Genomic DNA, 21,012 nt, shown 5'->3' with positions numbered 1-21,012 from the left:
TAAATTTAAAAATTATTCTTTTCCTGCTCTGCTCCTCACTGTTATAATCACTTCCTGTGAAGGCCATTGGTTCACCCCAGAATTACAGAGTTGGTAGGGAGCTTAGTGAGACACAGGTACATTCCTCAGGGAAATACAAAATTTCCCCTGGAGGTCTTCTGGAAGCTTCTACTTGAGAACCACCAGTAAAGAGGAACTCCCCATCTGCCAAAGCAGGCTAGCTCAGGGGGCAATTCTTGTTACTGCAAGTTATTTCTTTATTAGCTAATATCAGCTCCCCTACCACTGACTCCTATTGGTCCTGGTCTTTCCCTGAATATAGATGTATAGGCAGGGGCCATCTCCTCCACACTACGTGTGGCAGAAGAATTGCACAGCGGGATGGCCTGAAGCCACTCAGTCAAAAGCCAAGGTCACACCCCCTGGACCCACCCCTTTTATAGTAGCCTGTGGAACCGTGGGCTACCCTGAGCCATGAGAAATCATCTGGTCTGGGCTCTAACCCTAGAAACGCTCGGACCATACACGTGGGGATCCCCCAGAGAGGAAGAACGACACACTCCCAGGGCCCTCTCCTGAGTTATGCTGGGAGGTTAGAGTCTTAGTCCCTCTCCCCTTGATCAGAAAGTTCCTTTCACATGATATTTGCTCCCTTCTTCTGATCCTTTTCTGGCCTCTAACTTTCGGAGGAAAATCTACAAATCAATCCTGGGCAGCAAAAAAGGGGAAACTCTTGACCAGGACTCAGATGGCCAAGCTACAACTCATTCCCACAGGAACCTCGGCTGGGCCACCTGAGTTGCCGTCCTGGGCAGAGGGCCCCCTGTGGAGGAAAGCACCCTGAGCACCACCGGGTGTCGTCTCACCTGTTTGAAGTTGCCATTTTTCCTCTGCTCCCAGTCCATCATGTCATGAAAGATGGGAATCATGATATTCCGCACTTCTGGCTGTGGGACCAGTGTCACACCCAGAAAAGGACCAATCATTCCCGGAATGAAGTGGATCTTATGTTCACCTGAAAAACAAAACCAACAGGTGTTAGTTTATGTTTGTTTTGCTCTTTCATGGGAGCTTCCCGAGCGGGCCACAGCACATTCTTTGATCTGCACAGGAAGCATCTGAGAACAAAGCGAGCTCTCCTTACGGCTTTCTGAGATACTCCTGCTCTTAACTTTTTAGCGTTCATGGATAAAACTGGCCCAGCCTGGTTAAAACAGATGTTTAACAGGCACAAATAAGGATTCCAAAGTATTTACTGGGAGGCTCTGTAAACTCCATGAAAATCATTCTAAGGTCAGGGAGCAGAGTTCACTAATCCAGACAGAATAGGATTTCTGAGTAACCTGTGATAGTTTCAGATAATCTCTTTACAACAGATTATTTAGCAAGAAAAATCCATCTAAACACAGCACACACTCCCAGGCGTTTCTAACTCTAGCCCAGAGGCATACAAGTGATGAGGATGTTCACTCCCTGGTCCAGCACGCAGAGGTCTGAAGTCCAGGGCCTCTTCGCTGAGGGTGCCAGTGAGTGCCTACAGGGAACCCCTCCTGAGTCAGCAGGGGCCTCCTGCGCAGCCCTGCCCTACTGCCACAGGCTGGCTTAGAGACGCTCTCTGAGTGTCCTACCCCACCCCCTGGTCTTCATACTGCATTTCTGATGGTAGAACTATGTCTACTCAGGTCAGCTCAGCTCACCCCTCAACCTCTTTGATGAGGCCTGTCCATGGGAAGTGCGTGATGTGGTTTCCCTGCAACTGGCCGGATCTGCGGCATGTTCCCAGAAGCTAGAGCCAATCCTGGAGAATGGGGGAGAGAACTTTTCTCTTCCTTGCAACTGTGAAACAGAGTGAACCATCTGCCAGAGACCTACTTTTAGTCCTTCCGAGACAAAGGAGGAAACAAACTGTGCGCCCCTGAACTAATGACTGCTAGAGCCAAGTAAAATCAATTTTTGAGGACCATAAAATGCCATTTCCACCAAGAACAATGACAGGATGGCTTTATCAGGAAAACTTGGCACCTTTTAAAAAATTTCTTCTACTTAAGAAAGCTTATTTAAGGATCAAATGTTAGCCCTGAGGATGATTCTGCATATTCCAATCTTGGCATTTGGTGCAATTGCTAGTTTCTGTGTTCCTGGGACTTTCAGAGTCAACTTCAAGGTTAAAATCTATACCCAAATTGTGCTAAGTGCAGGAAGTAGGAGCACTGAAGCTGGAAAACCTGCCTGGGGAAATGTATCTCCACCCATGTGTAGAAGGCCCTAGTGCTTGCTGGCAGGAAGAAATGCCTCACTTGTTGCGTCTGGTGACTAGTGAAGGATTATAAGATCTTATGATCACTCCCAAGGTCTCAGAACCATGAGCTTATTTGAAAGCAGACTTGACCAGAAAGAGCAACAGCAGCTTCTCTAGCTACTAAAAGCCTCAGTACCAAAGGCAGGTCACCCAGCCACCAGGATATTCCAAGTGTGCTGCCCTAAACTCTCACAATGTCAGATCCAAAGCAGTGGATATTAAAGAAGCTGAAAAGAGAAGTTACCAAAAGAAAGTAAACTGAAACCTATCTAAGGGCTAAAATTCCCTTCTTATATCCACTCTTCGTGCCATTGGTGCCAGGAATGTGACCTGCATGCCTGAACTCCAGAAACTCCAGGAGTGTTTCAATCTTTGTTGAAATGCACGCCCGCCCTGCTCCTGTGCTGAGTATCTCCAAGACCCATGCTTCTGAGCCGGCAGCATGCAGACAGGGACGTGCAGAGCACGGGGGCCTTGCAGGCACGATTCTCCGTCTGGGGAAGGCCACGGGAGCCCTCATCCTCTTTTTTTCCTTTTGACTTTTAGTTCTCAAAAAAGGAATTGTGAATATGTATTACTGGGGTCTTATTTCTCAGCTTAACTTCCCTGCCAAAGGCTTTGTGCACATGTGCTACACCATCCATATGTTATGTTAAAGACATGTGAAAATTTCCTGAGTCTGAATTAACATTCCTAAAATCTGGGGGAAGTTATGAGTCTTGTCACTTTTTATTGGGCCATGCACAATGTGGAAGGGACAAATGAAGAGAAAAGACCTACCCAGATTCTGCCACATGCTGAACAGTTCATAAGCCATCATCACACGCATGTCCCCATACCTGGAAACAGCAACAAAGGAGCCAGTTATTAGTGGAAGAAGGTTCAGGAAGACAGGGCTACAAACCCAGAGAGGCCAGTACTTCAGCACTGTTTCTACTGTTTCCCAAAATACTAAGTTGTCTGGCTCTCAACTGAACTGCACTCTCTCCCTGGGCTCCCTGGGAAGCGACCTCAGTGAGAACCATGGTGGGCTTTTGAAGGAGCCTCCCATGGAAACACAACCCCATCTGGGCATATGTCTTACTTATCTAGAATCTTCTTCCTCTTGGCTGAAGTGATGATTTCTAGCTGGAGGCTTGGCTGATTTATGAACAGAACTGCCAGGCTAAAATAAGAATTCCACACCTAGAGAGTGAGAAAGAGAAAACACATGACAGCCTGAGTCCTTAACCTTGAAAGGCGGGCTCCTAAATATATATGTATGTAGCACAGAATTCATTTTACAACTTGAAGATCTTGATTTTTTTCCTTTTTAAGTACCTTTGCAAATAGAACTTGTTTTTTTTTTGTTTTTGTTTTTGCTGTTTGTTTGTTTCCTGAGGCCTCTAAAGCCAACAGTGTAAATTCTACACCAGGAAGCAAACCCATGGCTGTCTGGCCCCCAGCGCCTCCCAGACTCTCAAACCTGAAGATCACTGGATGTTACTGACACATTAACACTAATAATATTAAAAAAACCACTGAGCATGCCCAGTCCCCAAGCTGACACCTAGCTGAGTCCTTCTCAAATTCCTGACCTACAGAATTGTATGCAAAATAAAATGGTTGTTTTAAGTAAAACAAAGGCAAAAGCAGTGAGCTTTGGCTTTCTAGGGTTATTACAAAGATAGTGACGGATGTCAGGAGCTCCTACCTTAAAGTCGAAGTCTGTCTCTGTGAAATTCTTGTGCAGAGCAGAAGACAGGTACTGGACGGTAGTGACTATAATACTGCAGTAAGGGAACGTGTTTGGTAGAGTTAAAAGACTAACAATGGCATCTGACAGCTTAGCATCAATTGTCTACAGCCTGTGAGCAAACTTCTTGAATACAACATGCTCTCACATGACTATAAAAGGAAAGAGGTAGATGGTATAAGTCCCACTGAAAACCAGTTTTGGAGAACTGCCCCATTGTTGACAGAATAGCACAGAACATTAGTGGTTCTAGATCTAGCTCTGCCATGGTCTGGCGTCGGTACAACTTCTCTCTGGGCCTCAGTTTCCCTGCCTATAAAAGGGGGGAGTCGGGGTTTGATGGTTTTTTTTAAAGCTTCTTCCAGTTCAAAGAGTGATTTTAGTATTATGAGGAGTTTCGGGTGATGAACATATATTGTGATCACTAGAGGACCTAGTATATAATTTTATTTTTTAACTTGATAATTAGGGTTTATAGTTATTGAATATCTTTGTCATATACTATTATTTTCCTCTATAAGTCTTTTATTCCAGTCTTTGGTTTAGAACATCGTTGTTAATTTTCACCTGGACACATCTAAGGGCCGATGAGAGGTTGGCTTGCCGGAACCAAGGGCACAGGCTGAGGCAGAGAGGAAGTGAAGTGGAAAGAACTGATATCGAACAATGACCGCCAGGGCTTTGACACAGGAGGGGCAAGGCAAAAACAGTGCCTTAGAGAGGCTAGCCCACCAGCAGAGGGGATGACAAATTGGAAAGGTAAAGGCCTTAAAAGAGGCTGTACTTGCAGGATGGGCTGGGAGCCTGAGGCGCATGGAGTAGTGGCCGAGAGACAGAAACAAGAGGGAGTCAAATGGAAAATCCACTATTTGAGGAAACATCTGTGCAACTTTGTTTATGACCATTCTTCTGTTGTGTTCTATAGAAAATGCTTGCAGTTTTGAAAAAAGAAGAAAAGGGCACTATACCAGGTACAAAGTGGAGGGCCATGCTGACACCTTGCTAGTATAAGCTAACGTAAGTAATCCCACTGCATCCTGCGTAATGACAACATAAAAGGTAGATCAGCAGGAGGCGGCGGTGGGCTTGAGAGTAGCGGCCAAGTGGCCTTCTCCTGAGGGGAGGGAGACCAGAAGAGGCAGCACCTGACCTCCTGCATTGTTTTTCTGGTTTGCCAGTTAGAAGCACAGGCTAGAAATATAAACAGGGCAGGTAATTCGGGGTCAGCCTTGGCATGAATTGTGGTGAGCGCCTCACAGCCAGGTCTCAGGTGGGCAGTTAGCACTGGCTGTGGGAGGCAAACAGTGTCCGGTGGAGAACACAAACCAAATCAAGAGGGGGGCCCGGGAACCTGCATGAAACTCGGGAGCCACAGAAGCCAGAGGGCATGGAACAGGCCTTCCTCAAGGAGGCGCCCTTCGCTGGGTATTGTATTTCTTGTCCTTAGCAGCTCCTTTTCTCTCCTTACCATGACATCATTTGCCAGGCACTTAGGCTCCTTTTTTTTTTTCTTTTTTCTTTTTTCAACTATCTTTGACTCTTCTCTTTGAACTTACGGTGGAGTGGTGAAGTCCTGCTGATTGTGCCCAGAACATTTTCCCCTGTTTCCTCTCGCCCCTCTGCCCCACAGCTTTGGTCTGGGCATCTTCCTTGCTTTCTTTCTTGCACAAACACACACACACACGCCTCAGTCGGAGACCATCTCTGTGGGCGCTAGCACAGGCCCTTCCACACTCACTTGCTGGTGAGAAGCCTCATCACCATCCAGTCCCGAGGAAAGACGTTCATCTTCATCAGGTTCCGGAACACACAGAAAATCTTCAGCAGGAATTCCTGAAGCCACAGGAAAGCCTGACTGAGCTGCCGCCATGCCCCCCGCAGAACATTTCCTCACCGGGCCCCTCCTGACCTCCGGACCACGAGGGTGGGAGCGACCCATGGGGCAGAGTCTGCTTCTCTTCGTGAGCTTCTTTTCTCTTAAGAGAGTGAGTTCTAGGCACTCTCATGGGTCAGACACTGGAGCAGATTGAAACCAGGTAGAACAGAGGCCGCTGTGTACTCACTCAGCCCAGCCACTAAAGCCCAAAGCCCAGGTAAGGCCAGAATCCAGGCGGACGGGTATCTAACCGAGTCCGTGGGCCTCGTTCTTTGGGTCATGGCCCCTGAGTATTTGACTGTAAGAACCTGCTTTCTTGGATGTTAGGAGCATACTGACAGGAGGAAGTACTTCAGGAATGGCAGAGTAAGGACCTCCAAAAATGTGCTCCTCCAAGAAAGGGATGAAATAGTGGCAGAGACTGGTTAATCAAAGGCTTGCAATAGTCCAAGGAGTGTTATTCAAGGAAAATGTTTGAATCTCTATAGGAAGAGTGAGCTTCATTGTGTTTCACTTTCCCATTCTCATCCCCACCCCACCCCCTACCCCCGCTTCTACGGTGCAGGGAAAACAAGCCGCTGCGGCACCACAGTTATAGTGAGAGCCAGCAGCCCAGCAGCCACTGAAGGGATGAAATGGTTTTGGAGCTCCTGAAAAGGTGCCATTCCCAGAGACCTGTTACTTTCTGATGTGGCTGGTGGTCACATAGGAAAGCCCCATTCAGAGGACTTACTTGATCTGACTTAGAGCGCAGTCAGTGAGAAAAGCCGTATCACTAGGGCATTCGTTGGAAAAAAAGGTCAGTCATAATTTAACATCCGAGCTACAGGAAGCAACCGTATTAGCTGGGGCAAACAAAAGAATGCACACAACACCTAAAAAGAAAAATCTGGGGAACGAGGTATCCACAGAGGTCTTTGAAAAGCTCTGGCTTATTCCTGGGAATCTAGAGGGCCACACGGGTGTACAGGGCTGCACACATTCCCGGGACAGGCCTCCGGCCGACTGGGAGGCTCCTCGTAAGCAGGAGGTGACGGCTAAGGCAGCGATGAGACTGCCAGAACTCCGACAATCAGCCCCGACACACACACTCTGGTGGGTGTGGAGGACACTGACTCGAGGCATTTAATGCAATCTCTGTCCAGTTATTAGCTGATCACTAAGCTAACTGAATTGAAGACTTTGGTGGCTGCACACAATAAAGAATACAGGCATTTAAAAATTAGTCCAGGAAAGTCACCAAATAAACAAGCAAACAAGCATCATCATGATCAACAACAAAATAACAAAAAGCAAAACAAAATCTGGGAGAGTGTGTGTGTGTGTGTGTGGGGGGGGGGTAATGTGATTTTAGAGTTGCCTACTTGAATTATCTAGTTTTCAACATAAAATTATAAGATGTGAAATGAAACAGAAAAGTGCGGTCCATATAAAAGAAAACTTTCCTGGAGGTAGCTCAGATGTTGAACTTACTAGGAAAAGGTTTTAAATCAGCTGCTTTAAATATATTCAAAGAACTAAAGGAAACCATGACTGAAGAATTAAAGAAAAGTATAAGGGCAACAGCTCACCAAACAGAAAACATGAACAAAATAGATGGAAATTATTTTTAAAAATTTCTTATTTAAGATTTTATTTACTTTTAGAGGGAAGGGAGGGAGAAAGAAAGGGAGAGAAATATTGATGTGCAAGAGATACATCGGTCAGTTGCCGCTCTCATGCCCCCAGCTGGGGACCGGGCCTGCAACCCAGGTATGTGCCCGGACTTGGAATCAAACCAGCGACCTTTCGCTTCTCAGGCCGGCACTCAATCAACTGAGCCACACCAGCCACGGCAGATAAAAATTATTTTAAAAGCATTAAACAGAAATTCTAGAGTTGAAAAGTACCCTAACTGAAATGAAAATTTCAGTGGAGGAGCTCATTAGCAGATATGAGCTGACAGAAGAAATGAATCAGAGAATTTAATGATAGGGCAATTGAGATTATCTACTGGGATAGAAAGAACAAAAATGAACAAAAATAAACCGCATCAGAGACCTGTGAGACATCAAGTGCACAACATATAAATAATAGTGTCAGAAAGAGAGGCGTGATAAAAAGGAAGAAATATTAAATAAATATTTGAAGAAATATTGGCCCCAGCTTCCCAAATTTAATGAAAGAAACCCTTTAATCTACATAGCCAAGCAGCCCAATGCACTCCAGCCTTTCACCGCTGCGTCAGAAGCCTGAGGGCCGCTCTCTGGAGTAGCTGATTGCTGAGGATATGTCCGTGCTCACTGAGGAGGCTCTGTCCTCAAGGACACAGCAACAGTTGGGGGCTGAGGCACCAAAATAAAACCAGGCATTGACAGAAAGTTTACCCACGGGACTGGTAGACCCCTAGCCCCCTTTTCCTATTTGGCTGCCCAATATGGCAGGCTGCCCCATCCCTAGCAGGGGTAAAGCATTCCTCTCTGAGGGAACAGGCCAGGCCCAGACAACAGGCTAACAGACACGGGAATTAGAAGACGCTCTGATCAAATGGCCAGACCGCCGTCGGTCGCCTACAGAAAGCCTGCTGCAGACAGGCCCCCCGACATGTGCCGAGTTTCCCGTCAGTACCAAAGGTCCTTGCTTTTGGACACAAACTGACATTCAGGAGTCTCTGTGTGTAGCAGGAAAGTCTCTAGCATTAAAGACAGAGGCTGAAACAAATAAAAACAGGGCAAGTCGCCAAGAAAAAAAAAGGGACCTGACAGTATCTGTCATTATTTGACCATGAGGAAAGTCAGAAGAGTTATATTACAGAGATGACAGAGAAAGTAAGACATCGTAGCCAGATCTGAAAGCGAAAAGAAAGTAAAACCAAGCAAATAACAAAACAGGCAATTAATTCCAAGAAAAACAGTTTTACAAGAAAGGAAGTGAAACAGTACAGCCCTTGGCGCACCACGGTAGCCAGCCCTAGAGGCAATACAGAAGAGCGGACCACCGAATTAAGCAAAACTGTATGTTGGAAGGAGAGGGAAGACATATGTGTGTGAGAGAGGAATGATTCAAGAGACTCATCCTCTCTCTCCATGGAAAGAAGAAGACAGAAACTAACACTTTAAAAAATTTTAAAATGGCAGTAAAAGCTACTTGAAGAACAGCAAGAGCTCTAAGTGGCTGCCTTTGGGGAGCAGTGACTGGACATGGGTCAAATCTTACAACACTGTTTTATGTTGTAAGATTTGTAATGTTTGGCCTTTAAAATTATGTATTCATATTGTTCTGATAAAAATAAACATTGAATTAAAAAGTAAGAGAATGATCCTATCCTGAGCTTCTGAGAATCATCAGTGAGTATAACCACCCGCCCCCCGCCCAGGCAAAAATGATCTGGAACAGCTAAGACTGGCTCTCAGTCTCCACACCCCAGCCAGGCAGAGCTTGGCCTGGCTGTGTGCTCCAGGCTCCTGTCTGACCTTCGGTCACCTTCAAGGCCGCCACTACCCCTCTCCAGAGAAGACCAGCAGGCCTCATGCAACTAGTTAAAGGTAACAATTTGCAGAGCCTCATGTCTGTGGAAAGGCAGGCAGGGTGAGATAGCAGCAAAGGACAACTTATTAACTGATACAATGTAATTAAGAAAGATGACACAAATAAAAAACAGTGCAATGTATTACTGAGAAATGCAAGTGACTTGGCTCTGAATGGAGGGAGAGCTATACAGACCTAAAGTCTGCAACGGTTCCTTTATCCAGAGGTCAACTGAGTAGCAAGTTTTTAAGGCAGAGACGCAAGCCCCAGAAGTCTGCCAGCCCTGACACTCCACGTGAAGCCTGGGAATGTTGTCTGGCTCTCGGGCCCACTGCTCTGCGCTATCTATCCCTCAGTGCTCTGGGGCCGGAGTCTGGCAGCCAGTGGACAGTGCTCACTTTTGCTCTCCATGGGTTACCTTCCAGAAATACATTTTAATGAGGAAAGCTTGTCACCATTATTGTTATTATAGTCATTAAACAGTGAAGCCTGGTTTGCAGAGGCATAATATAGGCAAAAGAAAGGGAGTCTTGGTTTACTGCCAACCAGTGTGGCCCAAAGTAGCTTCTCAAAGAGGTGCATAGTTGCGAAGTCAGTGAAAATCTGCTAGGATTACTGGGGTCTGGCTACATAGGGATTTTGCCAACTTTCCGCTTTGGGAAGCCGTGCAATCACCTGTAAAGTGGCACTGATGGAGCTTATAGCCTTGACAGTCCTGGTTTGGTCACCTGCACTTGTCCCCAGCAGGGGACAAGCCCCTGGGTGCTCTTAGTCACGTATGTCTTTTCCTGGGTGAGAGGTAAGTGCTTTGCTGCCTACCTTGAGTTCATCTTTGCTCTGGAAATTGTCCAGGAGGTGCTGGTAGTGGGTATCACACATTTGGCGGAGCAGCGAGAGAAGGCAGGACACATATTCACCCTGGGGAAACCCAAAAACTGCTTAGCACAGACAATTACAAGGGATATGTTCCCCCAACCCACGGAGGGCAAGGACAGAAGGAAGGGTCTGAAATGGCCCCAGTGATCATGAAAAGGAAGGTGACAACTCTGGCTCTGAAAATAAGGGGTTTTTTTCCTGCTAAATGAAAGCTGGAGGGCTCGGGAGTTTTAGTAAGATTTCTGCAGCATGAGGGCTGGTGGAAAAGCCTTAACCTGTAACAAAGAAGAACTGCAAAGTAAGACAGGCATTCTAGCTTTTTCCTAGGAAAGTTTTGGCTACGTAGTCTGTTGTCACTCTGTGAGACCAGGGCATGGTAGTGAATCCAAACAGGCTACATGGATCGGGTGCCCAGCCTTCTCTGGACATAATCTGGGCTATGCTCATCCTGCTGGGTCCCTGTACAGGAATCTTCTTGGGGACCTCTCAAAGCTCACATGTGGTTTAGTGGACCAGGCAGATGGAACATAGTAGGTCAACAAAACTGTATGGAAAGTTCAAGAATCAAAACTGACCTGTATGAGAAGACAAGCTATGGGCTTTAAGACAAGTGAAAATTTAGAGATAGAAAATGAGTCTTTAAACTGTCTTCAAATTCCAGCTGGGATACATGGGAAAGAACCCTGCTTTCAGGACTGCCGAGGCCTCTGCCCTCTCGTGGCAGTTTCTGGCCCTCGGCAGCTGGGCAGCTGGGCAACTGGGCAGAGCCTCTTCTTAGAAGATGGCCTCCTCCGAAAAAAATGAAGGAAAATGACTTCATTTGGACAGTTTTAAAATGTTTTAAACTTGTGGGAATTTGATCCAGAAAATTATTATACATACGTGTATAAAATTATATATATAAACATAAACCTCAGTTTTATCTGAAAAATAGGCATCATTCGGAGATCAGATGAATATGCATTAAGAATTTAAGTAAAAGGTACAGTACAAAAAGAAGTGCTCAATGAACTGTGGTTATTACCATCTTCATTAAACCTATATAAACTCTTTGTAAGCACTGCTAATAAATGAGTTACTATTTGTAAGGGACATAAAGCAGGGCCTGGCCCCCAGTAAGCACTCTGTCACTGTCAGTGAGAAGAACTGGTTGTCAGGACGAGCCCAGGAGCTTACGTTTCCACCTGCAGTGAAACGCCCTCAGCAGGAGCTCCTAAGGGAGCAGACCTCTTCGCAAGCCCAGTGCCCAGAACACATGTCTGCCCTCTGCTCGCCCTGGCTTGCTCCCAGGGAGGGTTTTCTTCAAAAGAGCACTGTACTCCCCCACCTGCCAACTGGAAGATTCCATGCAATGTTTATTATGTTCCAACATCAGGGTATTAAGTCCACTCTGCGTACAGGAGAGGGGACGCTGGGGGCTGCTGCTCTTCCCCTCCCTAGAGGCTGTCCTTGTCTCTTTCTCTTCTAATTAGATCACGGGAGATTGCTGTCCAGTAACGTCAGTGCAATTCTGCCTCATCACCTTTCTCCTGAGGCTGGACACTAAGATACAAACACTACAGATACAAACACTAAAGCAACTAACTGGTAGGTTCAAGCAAATTCTGAGAAAATTACTCTGCTGTGCACCTCATTTAGGAGAGTGTGTCCCTAGAATGAACAGTTTCGTTTTCACCTTCAGCCTCTTACTACCGCTTACTACATCCCTATTTCCTTCCACATTATAGAAAATGACCTGGCTTGAAGGCACAGGCCAAGGAAGACAGAGTGCAGGGAACAAGACGCATTTCCTGAATCTGCCCTAAAGTAGGCTCCTGGGAGTGTGAGCCTAGGGCTTTCAGAGTGGAGATGGGAGTTAGACAGGAGAGGGGGAGGACAGCATGCAGACTGCCATGCACGGGGGAGGGGAGACGAAGGCGGCATGTGGTGAGATGGGGTTGGCGTGGAGGAGCCCCGGGTTAGAACAGGAAACAAGGAAACCTGAATGTTAGTTACTAACAGTGATCTCCGCTGTGCACTGCGGGCACCGCTGCCCTCTTACCGCCTCCTGAGCGTGCGATTTGCTCATGATGGTGAGCAGAGTCTGCAAGAGCACGTCCAGGAGGCTCTCCACCATCATCTCTACCTCCTCCATGACATCTGCCTCCTGGAGCGAGCAGTGAGAGAGCACACCGTTAGCCCCGGGCCACGCCACGCGCAGCTGGCAGCACTCACTAAGTGGGCCGCCTCAGCACTGGCCTTCGGACCAGACTCGGCACCGCTCTCGGCCCCACTAGCACGCAGCACGGAGGAAGCTGGGGCAACGGCTCTGGAGGTGGTGAAGAACACCCACCGCTGCCGCCCGGCATGGTGGCTGGGCCTCAGCCTAACCCAGCACTACCTGATGCCCACAATTCTGAAGTGCAGGCAGGCACATTAATTTCAACATACAGGACAGAGGAGAAGGTCTTGAGTTAAAGGTTTTCTGTGATTTCCCTATAAATGTCAGCACAGCACCGCTGACTAACTCTGAGACAACCGCAGGCGCGGGGGCAGCGCCTTCACCATCACTAACGCGCGCAGAAGTACCCTAGTCTTCCCCGAAGACTCTTCTCCTTAGCGTTTTCTTTCTGGGTGGTCTCAATCTTTGTCAGCCCGTCTGCCTGGGTCCCACTTCTAGCTCCTCAGCCTTCTTGCTCGTGATCGCTGGTCCGCCTGCAGGATTCTGGTCTCTGCATCTTTCTGAGCAGCCTCACAGAAACACGGAGCGTGCCTCCTCGTTGAGGGTGCGTCCCAGCCCCGAGGTTCGGAACTCAGGGAGAGTCTGTGCTACCCGTCTAGACCTCTCCCTTTCAATCTCAAAGCCTGTAGCTTGATTTTAATTATCTCACAGAGATTCCCATGGCCCTTTCTCCAGCCTCTTTACGTTATTACTGGTCCAAATGTCCATCCGTCCATCCACCCATCAATCCACCATTCATTACGCATTTATCATGTGCCAGTCACTGTTTGAGGGCCTGAGTATACAGAGGTGAACAAGGAAGATAATATCTCTGCTCTCATGGCACTTCACTTTCATTCTTTCCTGACCATCGATTCGATAGTCACCCTGCTCTGTCCCACAGGATGAATTTGAACGGCTCCTGAGCCCCGGGTTGTTTCCACCCGCCGAACTGGCTGTAGCCCTCTCACCTGTGCTGCCTCCTTGAGTAGCTGTAAGCAACTAACTGCACCTGACGCTCTAGCCACAGACCATCTTCCTCAGGTTTTCAACTGTTCCCATTCCTCCCTTTCCCTTTCTTTTATCCTTCAATCTTCTTTGTCTTTTTTTTAGCTCCCACCTCCTCAAGTCTGACCCTGGGTTAAGGAGAGCTGCTAGGCCCTGCCTGGCGCCCAGTGCACACAACAGGGCCCCTGCACCCCTGATGGGGGCTCTGCCAAGCTGGGCCCCGTCACCAGATGGCACTGCAAGTGTGGGCACCACAGCAACCCATCAGGTCCCCACACCCTGCTCAAACCAAGCATGCTCTCTTTTTGGCACGTCTGCTGGTCCACATGGCTAGCCTAACCTTGCACGTTACCAGCTCGCTCCGGGCCTTCATTTTCAATGCAACTGAAATGTTATTCTCCAGAAATCTCACCTCAACTTAATAAGATGGTATAAAAAATGTCATTCTTGTTATTAATTTATTTCTTTATACTTTCCTACATTCTCCAATTTTCCTATAAGTGCATGTCTATTATCAAAAATACATAAATAAGTGTCATGAAAATAAATTATCCATGCTTGATACAAGCCTTTCCTCCACTCCCACCACAGATTTCCTTCTAAAAGAAAATATAAAGACAATAGGCAACAACATCACTAGTTGAAACCTCACCCCTAAAGCATACGTTTACCATCCCGTGAGGCTCAGAGCTCCTGTGGGCAACATTTCCCTCTCAGAGATGCTGACCTCAGCTGGCACGGCACTGGAATGCCATATGGGTGGGACTGAGCCACCAGGAAGCCGACAGAAATGTCTGAATGAACAAGCTGCCTCTCAGCCTGCCTGCCCCCTCTCCTTGCGCCCAGGAACACAGAGTTAACACCTTCGACAGAAACAGAGCATGGCCCAGGACTGGTCTTCCTGGCACTACAGATAACTACGTTTCTGGGTGGATGTAGGGTGGACTCACAGTAGTGAAACTTTAAAAGTAGCAAGGCTGTGCTGTGCTGAGAAGCCTGCTGGGCACGCACAGGCCTCCATTCACTCAGGCAACTTCCTGGCATTGATGGAAGCCTCCCTGACCGAGAAGCGCACAAGGCGGCCTTTGCTGGCCTGCCTCTGGCTGAGGCAACCCCGGCCCGGGGCAGAGCTGAGGGGGTGGAGTGGGTGTGGGGCCACTACCAGAGAGCTGGTCTTGACGATGGAGAAGATGCTGCCAAGAATCCCGGAGCAAATGAGGAGCTCTTTCTGCTGCCGCAGGTGAAGGTGGATGTGATGGAGAACCACGGGAAGCAGGATGCGGCGGGACTCTGGGAGAGGAAACAAAGGGGAAGAAGCCCTCAGAGGAGAACGAGCCCCCTGTGGGCTTAGCTGGTCTCCAAGCAGGTGGCGCTGGGGCTGAAGCCAAGCTGGAGGCCACCACCTTCCCTTTTGCTGGCCGGAAGCTCGCTTTCGGGGCACTGTAAGAGATCCCACAGCAACCAAAGGAAGGTCAACAGCAAATTTAAAAACAACCAGAACTTCCCCCTCTCTTTCCTTCTTTCTCAGGTCAAGACTTAATATCTGCGCCATTTTGTGCAGGATGAATGTTAGGACCCAACTTTCAAACAAAATCTCTTTAGTGACTAGACTCCAAATTAAAGTCTTAGTTTACATTGAAGACTCCATTTAAATGACACACACAGCTCTATGAACTGCCATGACTGAACCCGCACACTTCATAGGGGTTGTAAATGGCCCGGCTACAAGACACCCTGACTATGGGAGTGGTCCTTCCATCCCGCCCCCCGCCCCGCCCCCTGCAGGCCCTCTGTGGCAGCCAGTGGCCTGCTTCACCCGCCCTCAGGCGCCAGCTGCATCCGCAGTGACGCAGAGAACAGAAGCAGGACCTGCGTCACGGGCCTTCGGTTATTAGCTAGTCCTCACTGCCCATCTCTCTCTTCTCAATGTCACCCACGTCACCCACGTAGCACTGTCGTCAGGAGGCGACTCTGTTTAGAACCCTGAGTCCAGGAAGGCCACTTGGTTAACTCACTCTAAGACCTTAGGCAGGTTGCTTGCTCTTGTGGGCTTGATCTTCCCCATCTGCAGAATGAGGTGCTAACACCCTCTTCTGCATTTACTTAAAGGTGCGGTGAGAATGCAAGTGTGGACACTGTGTTCGTGGTCCCTGCACATCCCTGGCCAGCATGATTCAGTCAGACAACCAGTAACACAAACAAGCCATGGGGTTCTGGATTTATTGTTCATGTTTCACCACAGTTAAGTGGTCCAGATGAAATCTAGAAAGAAAATTTTTGTCAGCCAAAATCAAATTACATCACACAGAGATTTTGAGACTGCCTTGTCAAATACGTATGACAATATGTTCTAATGAAATGGACTGACAGTTATTCTATCTTTAAAGAAGATGCGTGGCTAAAAGAGAAGTCCACAATCTATTCTGCGGACCAAAATATCAACAAAGCAGGATTTGTAAGAACCAATAGCTGTGTGCAAACAAAACAGCGAATCTGCTGGAGAAAAGATCAAACTGATGTGCTCTGAGAATGTGTGTGCTGGTTAAATGACACCACTGGTAAAAATCCCCCTGCTTTAGGGAAGATGCTGCAATTCAGGTAGTCAATGCGAGTGAGATGCAAAGGGAAATATGGTGGTGGCTTGTCACATTAAACTCCAATTACACAGTTCCAATGCCACATAAAGATTGAGAACAAGTTTTCTATAGGTACATGCAAAAGTGCTGGAAATAAAGTATGTCAGTGAGAGAAGTCTGCTGCCTTCCTTCCCAGATATTCAGAAAGCATCTTTTTAGGCAGTGCTCGAAGAGTGACTGTGGACGATGGCCTCAGTGACAGTGTGTCCAAACCCCGGATAAAACCTTTATTCCAGGTGGCTCACAGACTTCTGGCCAAGATGGAGGCATAGGCAGATATGCTTTGCTTCCTCACACAACCAAAGGAAGGTCAACAGCAAATTTAAAAACAACCAGAACTGCCAGAAAATCAAACTGTGTGGAAGTCAGACAACCAATGAGTTAAAGAAGAAACATTCACGCAGACCAGTAGGAGGGGTGGAGACAGCAGCCACACTAGCAAGGACGCGCAGGAAGGCGGCGGATGGTGGACTGGGCAGGCGAGGCAGCAGCTGGCAGATCAGGCGATCCCAACAGTTGCATGCAGATAAGCTGGGAGGAAAAATTTGGGAGAGCGAGACAGACCCCGCAACCCAGGCTTCCAGCACAGGAAACTAAAGCCTCAAAACCTCCGGTTGTAAAAACCTGTGGGGGTTGTGACCGTGGAGGAACACCCAGCCTCACAGGAGAGTTCACTGAAGACACCCACAGGGCCCTAGAATGTATACAAACCCTTTGCCCGGTAATCAGCATGGGAAAGGGCGCAATTTGCTTGTGGGTAGCAGGGGAAGTGACTGAACATGGGGTGAGAACTGTAAGCAGCACTGTTCCCTTTCCCCCACGTACAGCGCCACAACCCAGCAATGTGGGTTGCCCCACCCTGGCGAATACCTAAGGCTCTGCCCCTTCCAATGTAACATGTGTGCCAAGACAAAGAAATATGGCTCAAATGAAAGAACAGATCAAAACTCCAGAAAAAGAACTTACCAATGAGGAGATAGCCAACCTATCAGATGCAAAGTTCAAAATACTGGTAATCAGGATGCTCACAGAAATGGTTGACTATGGCTACAAAGTAGAGGAAAAGGGGAAGGCTATGCAAACTGAAATAAAGAAAAATATACAGGGAACTAACAGTGAAGGCAAGGAAACCAGGACTCAAATTGATGACTTGGAACAGAAAGAAGAAATAAACATTCAACTGGAACAGAATGAAGAAACAAGAATTCAAAAACAATGAGGACAGGCTTAGGAACCTGTGAAGGCAACTTTAAACAATCCAATATCCGAATCACAGGGGTGCCAGAAGGAGAAGAGGAAGAGCAAGAAATTGAAAACTTATTTGAAAAAATAGTAAAGGAAAACTTCCCCAATCTGGCAAAGGAAATAGACTTCCAGGAAGTCCAGGAAGCTCAGAGTCCCAAATAAATTGGACTTAAGGAGAAAGACACCAAGACACATCATAATTAATTTACCCAAGATTAAACATAGGGGAGAATCTGAAAAGCAGCAAGAGAAAAGGAAACAGTTACCTACAAAGTAGTTCCCATAAGACTATCAACTCATTCCTCCAAAGAAACCTTACAGGCAGGAAGGGGCTGGAAAGAAGTGTTCAAAGTCATGAGAGGCAAGGACATACATCCAAGATCACTCTATCCAGCAAAGCTATGATTTAGAATAGAAGGGCAGATAAAGTGCTTCCCAGATAAGGTGAAGTTAAAGAAATTTATCATCACCAAGCCCTTATTATATGAAATGTTAAAAGGACTCATCTAAGAAAAAGAAAATAAAAACTATGAACAGTATAATGACAACAAACTCACAACTATCAATTACTGAACCTAAAAAAAAATAAAAACAAACTAAGAAAACAACTCACAGAGGATGAGAATCATAGAAATGGAGATCACATGGAGAGTTATCATCAGGGCGCCGGGAGGGGGAGTTGGGGAAAAAGTACAGGGAATAAGAAGCACAAGTGGTAGGTACAAAATAGGCAAGGGGAGGTTATGAACAGTATAGGAAATGGAGAAGCCAAAGAACTCATATGTACAACCCATGGGCATGAACTAAGGAATGCTGGAAGGAGGGGGGTGCGGGGGGAGGGGGATAAAGGGGAGATAAAAAATGGGACAACTGTAATAGCATAATCAATAAAATATACTTTAAAAAAACTTCACTCCAGGAGCAGGTGAAGAGAGAGTGTTTACCATACATAGTTCCTGAGAGCAGAGCTGATGATTTCCTTGGTGACAGCTTTACAATCAGTCATACCCAACACTTACAGGGCAAGATGAAGAGACCACGCATTTAATATAGCAATGAGTGGCACTGGACTGCAAAATTGTTCTTATACTTCAAAAGTCAAACTTAAAATATTTTACTACCAAAAATTCTAATTATAATAATTCTAATAGTTGTTTTGCTAGCATTTGAGATGTACTCCTAAAGATGTTTATTCTTTGACTGAGATATTCTGCTTAAAGAAGCAGGCTCATCTTGATCTTAACCTTTGGCCACTGGGTACTCGGCACCACTGAAAGCTGATCACATTCAATGTAGTTTCAGGTTTGCACCTGGAGGTCCTTTCTGAAAGGCGGCCTGGGCTGCTGATGGTGTATGTTAGGCTGTCCTGACCGGTTTGGGAGTGTGGAGGGCTCCTTGTCCATCTCTTTGTCTAATCCTTAGAGGCTCTTTGAAAGAGAGGAAAAGCAACCTATCAAACTGGTGAGACAAGGAATCAAGAAAGCACAGTGGGTCCTCTGGGCCGCTTTCAGGGTCTCCTCATTTCCTTGACTTATCCTTTGCCCTCGGGCTAGACCCCTCTCTCCTGCTCTGCTCCTTTCCCTCCGTTCTCTCACCCTGTTGCGGGTGTGGCAGGCCCCATTCTTGGCAGCTGGCTAGACTTTTGGGTCTGGGGTTGCTCTGCAGGCCATGTCATGTGCATCTCCAGGACTAAATTGTGAGCGAGGCAGCAGGCCTACATCTTGCCTGCATTCTTGAACATAGTTTACCAAAAACTCTGCATTTTTAAGGGCCATTGCCTTCTTGTATGATGGCTGATAAAGATGATCCTTTAATTACCACTTGGCTAGCGGCCCAGAAAGGTGCGCCGGATTCTCATCCCAACTGGGTTTACCTGAGAAAGAAAACAGGCGGCTGTCCACGGTCCTGGCAATGGACTGCAGCTTCACCACATCCATGGACTGCCCGATGTGGACAGTGCTGGGCATGCTTCCCAGAGTCCCTCTCACAAACTCTGCCACCTCCTGTACGGTGAACATTTGCAGCAGCTCATCGAAGATGGTTGGGAAGGAGTTGAGCAGTGCAGCCTGCAGAAGCAAGCGAAGCGATGGTCAGCTTGGAGGCACGCGCGCGTCTATCTTGCATGCTCTAACAGGGACACAGGGTGGGGAGCAGCTGCAGAGGCCCTGCGGGCCCTCTGAGTAGGCTCCTCCCTGGCCTTTCACCCACACCTATCCCTGAAGCACTCCTGGGACCTGGAGCCAGGAAAGCCTAAATGGAAATCAAAACAAGAAGTGACTGGGACGCAGGCCACCTGAAGCTTTCATAACTTGCCAAGGCATCTGCTGGCAAGAGAAGGGAATATAAAACAAAATCAGTTCAACGTGGCTTATTATCTCTGTCTCTATGATCAAGCTCTTGTCCTTTCAATTTTGGCCCCAAACTCAAGCCAGGGGCCTTTCAAAGAGAGTGTGGCAGGGAGGGCTGGGTGCCTTCAAGCAGCACTGGCCGTGCTCCGCTCAGAGCCCTGCAGCCAGCAATCCAGCTGAGAGCTGGGCCATTCTCCCAGGACAGAGACATTTATGTTAAACCATGAAATCTGAAGACTTTATTTCCTTCATATGTGAGTTCTGGCAGCTCAAGTGTAAATTCGAAGGATGAAGACTGCGTGGACTGAGTCAGGCACAAATTCTTGAGAACTTGCAGTGATGCTGGTGCGGAGATCAGTGACCTAGGTGGCCCAGGGAGCGGGTGTGCTTGGACACTTCCCTTCTAGGATCTCTGCTCCAGTAGACCCATGAGGTGGCCTCTCGAGGACAATCTGACAATAATCCCAGTGCCTTTGGGAGGCAGAGTAGTATAGGAGAAAGAGAATGAATTTGGCAATTAGACTGACGTGAATTCAAATCTCAGCTCTACCATTTATCTGCCACAGAACCTTGGGTGAGTTACTGCCTAATCCTCACTTTTCTCATCTATAAAATGGGATGATGCTATTACAATACTTATCCCCAGACACTGGTATCAGTAAAAAAAAACTAGGATCATTAAGTTTGTTTCTAGTGAAGTGCTTGGCACGCAGTAGCCCTTCAATAAACACTGGCTCTCAGTCTTCTCTCGTCTACATGGAGGTAGCATGAAGGAGGCTTTTTCTTCTTCTCAGTCCCTTTGCATGATCAACTCTAGGTGTACAATGGGAAACAGAGTGTCACCTGGAGACAAGAAGGCAAGAGGACACTTCCTAAGTGGCAGGTAGGGGAGGGAGGCTGTTTTCCCTGACTGATTCCTCAGGGAGTAGGCGCTGGCCTAGAGTGAGCAGGAGTTCATGTCACCAGGAAACAGGTCTGTCACCCTGCATCTATGCGGAGGCCAGGCCCAAGAACAGGACTCTCACGTGAGTTCTCTCTGAAGACTTGAAACTCTCTGAGATAATGAGGAGGTTATTTTGCAGTAATTAGAACCAGCATAAAAACATGTTATCATAAGCAGTTAGATTAAAAAGACAAAGGGGAAAGCAGGCACTTCACAATCAACAACAAACAGTAGTTAATTTGCTCTCCTAAATAAGTAAATTCCCTACATTTATGCACCAGGACAGGACACTTGCACCCTAATTCTGCTAGTGGTCAGGATCAAAGACAAGGTCTGACC

The 21,012-nt window shown here is 47.2% G+C and overlaps 1 protein-coding gene across 2 annotated transcripts in view; it reads right to left on the bottom strand.

The window, feature by feature from the left end:
* The window catches only part of DOCK3 (dedicator of cytokinesis 3), a 271,945-nt gene that overhangs the window by 45,807 nt on the left and 205,126 nt on the right, over window positions 1-21,012 (bottom strand). For both annotated transcript variants that reach the window (XM_054594754.1, XM_054594753.1), the window contains 9 exons: window positions 19,256-19,448; window positions 14,664-14,791; window positions 12,293-12,439; window positions 10,237-10,335; window positions 5,773-5,867; window positions 3,993-4,068; window positions 3,384-3,484; window positions 3,080-3,138; window positions 867-1,015 (listed from right to left, as the gene is read on the bottom strand). In XM_054594754.1, the coding sequence (XP_054450729.1) occupies window positions 867-1,015; window positions 3,080-3,138; window positions 3,384-3,484; window positions 3,993-4,068; window positions 5,773-5,867; window positions 10,237-10,335; window positions 12,293-12,439; window positions 14,664-14,791; window positions 19,256-19,448 (1,047 nt within the window). The remainder of the gene's footprint in view (window positions 1-866; window positions 1,016-3,079; window positions 3,139-3,383; window positions 3,485-3,992; window positions 4,069-5,772; window positions 5,868-10,236; window positions 10,336-12,292; window positions 12,440-14,663; window positions 14,792-19,255; window positions 19,449-21,012) is intronic.

This window comes from Pteronotus mesoamericanus, unplaced genomic scaffold (assembly GCF_021234165.1).
Source record: "Pteronotus mesoamericanus isolate MK-2021 breed Mesoamerican mustached bat unplaced genomic scaffold, CSHL_Meso_final scaffold_533, whole genome shotgun sequence".
Lineage (NCBI taxonomy): Eukaryota > Metazoa > Chordata > Mammalia > Chiroptera > Mormoopidae > Pteronotus > Pteronotus mesoamericanus.
This window is presented reverse-complemented; position numbering and strand designations above follow the sequence as displayed.